Source organism: Fulmarus glacialis, unplaced genomic scaffold (genome assembly GCF_000690835.1).
Source record: "Fulmarus glacialis isolate BGI_N327 unplaced genomic scaffold, ASM69083v1 scaffold34917, whole genome shotgun sequence".
Lineage (NCBI taxonomy): Eukaryota > Metazoa > Chordata > Aves > Procellariiformes > Procellariidae > Fulmarus > Fulmarus glacialis.
Genome location: NW_009224499.1, coordinates 30,733 through 41,278, shown reverse-complemented (window position 1 = coordinate 41,278; position 10,546 = coordinate 30,733). Strand labels below are relative to the sequence as shown.

The window sequence follows — 10,546 nt, the reverse complement described above, 5'->3', positions numbered from 1 at the left end:
TTTCCAACCTTACTGATTCTATGATTCTAAGACTGTGCAACAGTCAGAGTGAGGGGAAGCAGGAGCCTTGTCTATCCTATTGCTTCTGTTGATGTTGTCCTTGATCTAGTAACACTAATAAGAGAATCATAGGCTCTATTTTGTTTGGTTCTTTAGTAGATAAATTACATTTTATATCAATAAAAATAGTCTCTTCATGAATAAAAAGTATGAACACAGAGATAATCAAGAAGAAACAACCAGAGGAATTTTTAAATGAAAGAAAAAACAAGAAAGTTAAGGTTTCAATTAGAAAATATGTAACTTGCAACCATAATGGACATTTGACACTTGAATACCTTATGCTATGCTTGTTTTCAACTAACCTTTTCATTGACAACTTCTCCAGTTTCATTCACCTGTGCTTTTGTATTTCCTTTAACAGGTTTACTCCATTCCACAAGAGGATCATGCAGAAAAGTCTTTAAGACACTAAATAAGTTAAAAATAAAAAAGGATAAGATACATATAATACATTTAATATTCAAAATAAGAACACTGACAGGAGTCTAAAGTTTGCGCTGAATATTGCTATTGTTTTATATTTAACTGCATGTCATAGTAAGACTGAGCTGCAACGACAGGCATATGCTGAAACTGGCATATTCACCAGCAGTTACTGTTTCAGATGTTTAGACTACAGACAGCTTTTTCAGAGTTTGTAGCAAAACCAGTTGCCGTACCTCATTAGAGGCTCCCTTTGATCACGCATGAGCCTCATTGTGACTTCACAAGCTCTTCGGAAGAGACCTTCTGTTCCCATTGGACCCATTCCATTAACCATGTTGTGAGTGAGACGAAAAGGAACGATTTCTGGAACTTCAAAAGTTTCTCCCTTTACATTGATAAAAAAAGAGTATGTCCTAAGTGTTTTAAACTTAGGGTAACATCGTTTCTAGTTTCCCCCCCCCCATCTCTGTCAGTGGCAGTTTCCTAGCTGACAAGAGATGTTTGCTCAGATCACAGTCCTTCTCAGCTGCTACAGGGAAATTACAGCGAATAAAGGATACCAATGTCCAAATAACCTCTTTTCCCCTTTTTTAATACACTAATACAGGGTATAAAATTTTGTTCTAAGTATATATGGCTACTCTGTAGTCTCATGCAAAATGCTACCTTAACTTTTATAATATGTAAGTTAGCTTAAAAACATTTCTTTTTTTAATTACGGGTTATGTTGGACAATTTAGGCTTACTAAAAAGAAAGCAGGAGAAATAAACTAACAGTATCTCTACCTCAGTTATCTGAATTAAAAAGGGCACATATACCACACCAAAAGCATCTTTCAACAGAAACACCACAACTCCAAATCCCACTCTGGCCACAATTTCTGCTGTTTATTTTTACAGAACCATTGGAATTTTTCTGCTGAATTTGTGTGAGAAGAACAAAGAAACTCTTCACAGCAGCAGAATTCCAAATGTAGTAATTACAGCTTTGTTTGGAGGGTGGTAGTGGAGAGAGGAGAGTCACAAAAGACATACACTCTAAAATTTCGGCTATTTCAGAGTATCTACATCAGCTCATCTGATATCGGCTAAATCAAAAAGCTGGCTTTCATTAATGCAGTATACAGAAAAATCACATACTCTTTACATATCCTAGACTGTTTGTGAGAATCAAAGTGAGAGAAATAACACAACAGAAATGTTAAAGTAAAAAAAGTGGAAAAAACCCAAGACAGTAGAAATTTATAACTTACGTGCATGTAAAATAAAGAGCAAGTTCAGCAAGTGGCATTTCTCACCTTATTGAAAAGGCAGTTGAAATCCACATGCACACATTCACCAGTCAAAGAATCAAACAGGATGTTTTCACCATGACGGTCTCCTAGACCAAGTATGTAACCTACCATTGACATAACTGCAACGGAACGACAATAGGCTGACCTACTATTGTACCTACGGAAATAAGAATCAGATATGTCTAAGTCACTTCCTTGGGTGGTCTTTATTCAGTAGTATCATTAATGTTTAGTGAAATACGTAAAGTAGATATTCTTGAGCCAGCCCAATCCCAGTCACTCACCATGAAGTAGGATCAGGAAATGTCCTAAGAAACCATTCATGAAAGAGAGGAGGATGACGAGGCAGAAGGACGTCTTTGAACATTTTCAGCTTTTCAGACAAAGGTGCTGACTTTGGAAGCATATGCTGACGCAATTCTTTTCCGGTCATATAGATACCTGTAATAGACCTCCTCAATTAGGCAAAAGAAACGCCTAAATATAAAGCCTTATATGTACTATTACAATATGGTATTTTAGAGAAGATAAACACCTCCATAAAGCTGAAATAAATGAACAAACCAAAAATAACTCATAGAACATGTTGGTGGTGGGGTACTGGAAAGTAAATTAAAAAAAATCATAGTGTTAACTGAAAGAGAAGGCCTGGCAAACAAGCCACCAGTTTTACCAATCGCCATGGGGTGGAGCGGGGGGAACACACACACACGAAAAAAAACCACCCTCACAAAGCCATTCATTATATTCAGCTGAGATGTTTGGAGTTCCAAACTCCCAGATGTCTGCATACATCCAGATAATGTGTGAAGTTTTCCCCCAACATTTTATTGCACTGACCAGTAAGTTGCTGACATTCAAAAGAAATCTGATCTTTTCCCTGGAAAGTTGCTGTTCCCTCAATCTTGATTCAACTATAAATTATCTTAATCATCCCACACAAATGTAACAGAAATGAAAAACAACAGGTCAAATCTAAAGAAAAAGTCCACAGTCTTTTCTATTATTCAGTGCTGCGCACACATTCCCATGCTGCTGAAATTATTTACATCATTGCATAAAATAATGTGTTAAGATGATTGTGTTATCAGTTCTCATAAAGAACTTGTTTATTGCAAGCACTAATTCTCTTCCATTTGAGAGTAAAAGTCTACCACACATATGAATAATAATATATTGCAGATAGTTAAAAATACATGTGACTGCATCTTCCTAGAATTTAGTCTGATCCTTGCTATTTGTCTCATTTACTAATAAAGATACAAGCCCTTTAAAAAAATAAAATATCACTATAGTCTAATATATTTCTTTACCTTTCTCCTTATAAAGTTTTATCAGGATATTTCTTAAACCAGCAGTATTATTCACCCACTCAATTATGCCACATTCATCATTTAATGGAATAACTGCATAGGTTCGAATATGGAGTTCTCGCCTCCGTGACTCTGCATCTTTTCTTAAGCACTATTCACAAAAGAAAAATGAGATTAACAGATTACATAGATAGCATCAAAATGTATCAATAAAATAAACCATTCTATCTATAATCTATTTTCCAATCACATGATCTAGAATTTAAAATTCTAAGCTTCACTGTCTGCAGTAGGTCAAATGCAAGCAAAATGCTCATCTGTTCTCCAAAGTAAATTAAAAGAGAGAATTTTGCAATAGTCAAACTGCATAACTTGTGCATGGCTTAAATCCCTTAAAAGCAGTATTTGAACTAAGTGTTTTAGTGTTTCAGAGATGCTATCATTTGCTTTAACCTCATGGAAAACATGGTACCTTAACCTTAAGCATATTGCTGAGAAGCAAAATACAACTAAAATAAGAAGTATGGCAACACTTTCAGTATGAAAAGATGAATTTACCTATTTCTCATTAAAAAAATTAGAAAATACCGAATAAGAAATATGAAGCATGATAGCAGAAAGTTTGCAGTTACTTGTTTACTGTAAATAACCTTTCCTGTATATTTTTGCTGGAATAAGCAATTGTTTTGGCAAAATGTTATATTTTGTTATTGTTTTCACAAGTCTGTAAGAAGTTATACATATCAATTGCTATAGATTTCCGCTGAAGTAAGATATTTTGTAACAGTTTACTTTTCTTCCAGTAAGCTTTATCTCAAGGTAAGTTGCTTTTTTTTTTTTGTTAGATAGTTCAGCATTTTGTTCTGGTCAATAAGTATAATGCTTATTATAAGTCTAACTCATCAAACCTTATTAATAAGGGAGTTGAATTCCATGAGCCGACAGTCTTTTCTTAGATCATCTTTTGGCTTACACATCATAATGTAAGATTTCCCATCTGAACCTTTTAATGTGATCTTTTTTGGCTTTTGAAGTGAGGCAAGAATTTCCACCTAAGGAAAAAATTAAATTCTTTATTAACACCTGTATCAGATCATACAAAATAAAGTGTCTAACTGTAATAAACCACTGCAACCAATCATGTTAGCACTACCATACCGCATATTAACCTCAGGCCAAAAGTACCAAGAGGCCATATCTGTTTCAGGCTGTTATGACAGAAGCCACTCAGTTTCCATGAAAGTAATTATGAAGTTTTCTACTCACTCCTCCATTTCTAGGGAACTAAGATATATTTGCAGCTACACTTGCTTAACATGAATTTTAAAATGAGGTGCCAACTATAGGCTTACCGTATCATCAAAGCCTGCAATGTAGGCCCAGCATCCAGGAAAAGGGTCATGGTTAGCATGTGTACCAGGAATTGAAGGAAGAGTTGGTATCATTACAGATTGTAAGGGAATGAGAATTTCACTAAATGTGTGCTCTTCTACTAATCTCTTAAGTGTTTTGAAATGAATATTCATGCTTAAAGTTGAGCTGTTTCCATCAACCTTGGGGGGAAAAAAAAAAGTTGTTCAAAAGTTAACAACAAACACTTAAAATATTACTGCTATTTCACATTAACTAATGAATAGAAAAGAATAATAAATGCTTATGGTAATAAGAAAAATGGCAAATTACATTTCAAATTAAATGGCAGTGGTCAAAAGTAAATATATCTGGCCTTCATGGCACGTGTATTTTTCACTCTGAATGTCAATACAGAATAATGGAAGAATTTATTTAGTTTTACCTTTATTATCAAATTCATTTTTTCACTAAAACACAACCAGACTATTTTTATAGTAAAACTCTGAACGTTACTGGGCAAGAATCATACATGAAAGCACAAAACAATGTAAAGCCCATGCACTGTGAAAAGTACCACTATGTACTGAAATATTTTGCAATGTGCTCAATTTAGAGCTATTTTCTACTTTTTTTGAGTATTTTTATTAAGAAAAATTAAAAAAAAAAATCTTTACAAGTTACTGTAGTTTCTGTTAAACTGCAGTAATGTAATGAATTGGCTAATGAAAGTTATCAGAAGAAGCTTTTGTATAACATTTTTGAATAATCCTATTACATGCATTAATTTGTTTATTTTTTTAAGTACCGGTTTGTTGCATAGTTCTAATAGCTTATCTGTAAGGCGTGTTGCATCTCCAATAAATTTTCCTAAAGATTCTTTCATGTGAATAGCTTTGTTGAGAATTTCCTTACATCTATTGACACGCGTAGGGTAAGAGGACTGAAAAAAGAGGAAAGTTAAAATTTAGTCAAATCAATTAAAGAATCCTAAAAAAACCCCCAAACATCCCACAGTAATTAATATATTCTTTTCTCTACTTACTGCTTGTCACATTTAATATCTGAAGAAGGATGTTCTCCAACTGGAATTTGGTACCTGAACAAGTACTGAAGTGGTATGGTTGGTGGCGGGGTGTGTGTGGGAGGATTATTACTTTCTGAAACCATTCTTAGGAGTCCCACAACGTAAAGGCCAATATTCAAGAATATACCAGCATATCCTGAATGTTCTTTCACCAGCCTTAAAGAAATAGTCTGCACCATGCTTTCCAATTTGCTTTGGAATGACCTTACTACCAGGTAAGTATTAGGACTAAGTGGTATATCTATCTTATTTTAATCAAAGCACAGAGTTGATTATTTGATTATAAAACTGGAAGTACTATTAGTTACCAAAACCAACAAAATCTCTTGTCCATATCCATCCAATTCTTCAGCTATTTGTTATTCAAATTTCCTTTCCTAATACATCATACAAGTCAGGATGCATGTTAGCATTCTAATTTGGAACATTTAAGCTGTAATATCTGAACTTTAGACTGCAATAAAGTCTGTGTCACAGTGTGTCACAGCAACTGAAACTCTGAATTCCTTCTTATCATCTTGAAGTAAAACAGGTTATATTCACATTTCTCTCCGATGAAAACAGTTTTACAAACTTAATAAAGATGTAGCTATACTTATCAAGGTACCTTGGACACAGCAGTCATCATCCACATTGCTTGCTGTGGATAGGCTAAAAACACTTTAGCAACAATCACCATCAGAACTGCGAAGACTTCATCGTGAGAATGGCAGATTCGGGAGATTAACTGAGAAAAAGCTGTCAGAAACTGGTAAGGTGCCAGGTGATTCGTGTGCTCTGTAATCACCTTATTTATTTTAGCTAAATCATTTTTCATTTGAACACGTTCTGAACGACTAGCTGAAAAACACAAGAGTACAAGATTATGTTCCTTTTTTTCCACCGGAAATGTGAAGTCATTTAAATCAAGCCTACAGAAACATATTTTGTTGGTAATTTTCATAAGCCAAAAAAACTCAAGGAAAAGGAAAAGCTCCTATTGTAAAGTTCTTTTTAAGATAGCATACAATGACTTAATGCATATGCTATTTAACTAACCAGAATAACAGGAAATAAACAAGCACAGACAACAGGAACATGGAACAGACAATATCAGAAAAGCTCTCCTTACACTCTTAAATAAAACATCTATCAGTCCTCTGAAGTGATGCAATGGCATAGAACAAAACCAAAAACACTCCATGTATTTCCCCAGTAGAAGGATTCTAATGTTCTTTAGTGGAGAGGAAATGAAGAAAGTCTTTACAAGGGATGGAATTAGCACATCTGCTCCTATCTCCACCCCTGCACCTGAAGACCCAACATGAGTAGCACATCAACAACAGAGAAAGCAGCATCTGATGTGCCTGCAGCCAAATTCAGTTGACCTAAGCGTAAAGAACGAGGTCAAGATCAAGGAGCCACAACTGTCTGCTTCATGCCAGGCAATGTTTGCCATTTTCATTTGTACAAAAATCTCTCACCCAAAATGCGTCTGTGGTAGTAGTTTCACATGCCTTGATGCTGCCCACAGGATTTCCCCCCCGTCCCCCCATTTAAATTTCAGTAAAATTCCTTCAACAACTGGAACCAAGACAAATTGAAAAAAAGCCCCAAAGCTTAACACTTTACTGTAGCAAGCGTATACAAAACCACTACTCATTACTCATGAGGCAACTTAGAAGAGGCAACAGGTGACATGCAAGGATTTTCCCTAAATCTGTTTATCAACTTAAGTTACCTTAATGAAGAATAATGCTATCTCATTATATATTTTAAAAAAGTTCTGGAGGCTTTAATTAAAATAATTAATACTCTCCTGCACATGAACATCCTGTAATTTAAAAGAATAATAGTATTTTCTTGTTTCCATATAATCTCAGGCAATAAGTCTAAAAAAAGAACTGTAAATATACTTCACTGCTCTTTCAATTATATGTACAAAAGTATGACACAGGAAGTATGTACTGGGAAAAAACGTTCTACCTTTATCACATTCATATGCTTTTGCTCCAAAGTCCAGCCATAAAGATAGCATTCTTGGCATTGACTGATAGATGAATTGGTTTCCATACTGTAGAGACCTGTGATTACATATTTAAATCACAGCATGTTAATGATATATATTAGAAGCATTACAAACTTTACATCCTTAATTGTCTCACATTCCATTCTGGACTTTAGAAGTTTATGTTCAGCATTTTAATGCATCTGCAACAACTAAAAGCTTACTAATATACAAAGGTTTTGTTTTTATTGATCAGGACTGCAGATGAAATAATTAACTGTCTTTCACAAGACAGACAACAATTGCTTAGTCAGAAGGAGAAGTAAAATTAATTAGGTATGAAAACAAAAGGAAGCACGCAGTATTTTGCTTTACAATACTGCACAAAAATTTGAGTCTGTCTGAATTGTTGAAAGACAATATATTCCTATAAAATGTTTTTTCAGCATAACAGTCATTCTTCTACAGTAACTAAGCAAAGTTCCCCTAGGGTCTAACCTCCCAAAATGATGAACTATGTATCTAATCAGATCTCCTTGTTTTTCCATCTTGTTGTCAGTTACCATCGGCATTAATTTATCGTAATATTTAGCAAGATAAAAATGTCCATCTTCCCATTCTGGCAAGAAAATCGTAACATCCTGCAACAAAATAAAAAAGGAGATAATTACTTTTGAGAAGATGCTACATTTAAAATAAAAAAAATAAAACAATAACAAAAAAAAAGATTCTCAAGAAACATCTTGTATTAATTACCTTTGTGCAAAGTACATGCAAAAAAGTATTAATTGTAACTTTGTAACTCCAAAATTGTAATTTTGCCCCAAGATAAATGCCTGTACAAACTAGAATTCTGCTCTTAAAATACCTTTTGGATTTGGAGACAGCAAGATAATTTAAGACAGAATGATTCTAGGATTCCTCAACTAGGAAAGATTATAGTTTCATTAGAAGTATTATAATCAAGTTCCTGATCCTGATAAATTCAATACTGGGTTTCTTTTAATTTTTTGAAAAGTGAAACAGCAGGATGTTTTTCATGTTTCTGTTTTCCTTCTAAAAGCATGATGCTTAAAAGAAAAACAAAAAGCTGTGTGACATATATTAGAAAACAAATAACTTAGCAAGTGGCACATCCATTCTCTAATAACACTGGCTTGTTTCCAGTGCCAATATTTAGACAGTAGAGAATTCTAAGCATTAGTATTTTAATATAATCCATCGAAATTTCCTTAGTTTCCATTATTTCAATCCTCATTTGATTTGATACATCTGTTAGATTTTTCTCTAAATGACTATTACAGAAGTATTTTAGTTAGTAAGACAGCAGTAAGTATTAACAGTATCAAATGCCAAAACTTGGATAGGAGACATACTACTTTTAAGGAAGCATAAAGATCTGTATTTACTACTGGTGTAGTAGGCAATATTAATCAATGCCAAAACAGAATTTCACTAGCATAGCAAGATGAAGCAGTGTAGTGCTGTGTTGTTCAAGAAAAACATACCAGTTCTCTCTTTTCTAGTTCTTCAGAGATTGGAAGCATATTTAAAGCACAGTTATAAGCCACTACCAGAGAGAGAAGTAACACTGAAGAATAGCGCAATGTGTCGTCAAGTTATCTCAATGTCTATTGAGAGTAGCCCACATTTTAGTGAGGAATTCTCGTTTGTACATGCATAAGAAAAAAGCCATGCTCCTGTAATTTGTTTTTTTACTTTAAAAGACTTATACTAGGTATTCTTAGCTCCCACTTTTGGGAACTGTAGACCTCCCTGTATTGACGTGTTATATTAAAGCTAATTCGGATAGTTAAATCTTTACAAGAACTACTTTCTTCCTATACATTGATACACCATTTAATACCATTGATGTTATCCTTGGTTGACATCATCAGGAACATAACGATAGCTTACTTAAGGGATATATTATTATTATTATTCAAAACTACTGCCTTGTTAACACTAGTGTATCAAATTACCTTATACTTTTTCATAACTGCATTGCTTTCAAAGTTAGCAGTTTCTTCCATAAATCTGCCCACTAGCAGCATTGCCCGACCATGGATGAGCTGGTTTTTGGTATTGCATGGTGCTTTATTTTCAGGGAAACATAACTCAACCCCCTTCTGGAGAACAATGAGTGCTTGATGAACCTCACCCTAAAGAAAAGAGGAAAACATTTTATATGCTTTAAATAAGAGAGATGTAAAACTTCCATCTCGCAGTTGTTATTAAGGCAAAGCTATGTCCCTGAGTGTGTTCGAGACCATTCTGGCTGTGGTAACTGAATATTACTGACTTCAGATGCTTCTTATATTCCCTTGTTATGTCAGCATTGTTGTCTCTAAGTTTACCACAACAACTGCTCCCACGTTTGCTGCCTGCCTCTATTAATTAAAAGCATACAAATTAAGGAAAGGTCTACAATTAAGGTAATTTAAATTTGCCTGTGCCTCTTTGACAGAGACAGGTAATCCACCAGTTTTATACATAGCTGCCAGAAAAGTCAACAGATACAGAGAAGGGCTGACTAGCAATTGGAGGTAAAAATTTCTCATGTCTCAACTACAGGCAGAATGTGCTGATAGTCCCAGTTGACAGATTTTGGTTTACGTATACTGATTGTGTGCCTTTTTTCTTAAAGAAAATTTTCCTGGATGTAAGAAAGTAAGTTCCATTTTTATTTTCTTTACCTTGGACCAGAGCCACTTTGCTCTTTCTATATAAAGTTCTGAGAGTGTAGATTCCCCAGCATTCAGAAGAGCATTATACGCAGTCTGGTGATGACCAGCTTTTCTCGCAACTCTAGCACTCTGGAGCCAACACTGACCAACAAGCTCACTGTAATCCTGGCTGCAGAGATATTTTTGCAGAAAATGAGAAGTTTCAGTCATGAATGCTACTTTACAATCTGAAGTAAATATCACAATGTGTTGAAACACAAATAAAATTTCTTAATAAGCTATATACTACATAGTGATCATTTAAAATTATTGGTAATACATCTGTTTCACCTTTTTTC

General features: G+C 34.4%; 1 protein-coding gene across 1 annotated transcript in view; it reads right to left on the bottom strand.

Moving 5' to 3' along the window:
- Positions 1-365: 365 nt before the first annotated feature.
- ATR (ATR serine/threonine kinase) overlaps positions 366-10,546 on the bottom strand; it is a gene marked incomplete at its 3' end in the record, with an annotated part of 40,779 nt that continues 30,598 nt past the window's right edge. The window contains 13 exon segments of the mRNA XM_009582167.1: positions 366-471; positions 723-874; positions 1,788-1,941; positions 2,069-2,225; positions 3,098-3,248; positions 4,006-4,149; positions 4,450-4,650; positions 5,256-5,390; positions 6,142-6,374; positions 7,500-7,597; positions 8,020-8,162; positions 9,504-9,683; positions 10,218-10,377. Coding sequence (XP_009580462.1) covers positions 366-471; positions 723-874; positions 1,788-1,941; positions 2,069-2,225; positions 3,098-3,248; positions 4,006-4,149; positions 4,450-4,650; positions 5,256-5,390; positions 6,142-6,374; positions 7,500-7,597; positions 8,020-8,162; positions 9,504-9,683; positions 10,218-10,377 — 2,014 coding nt within the window.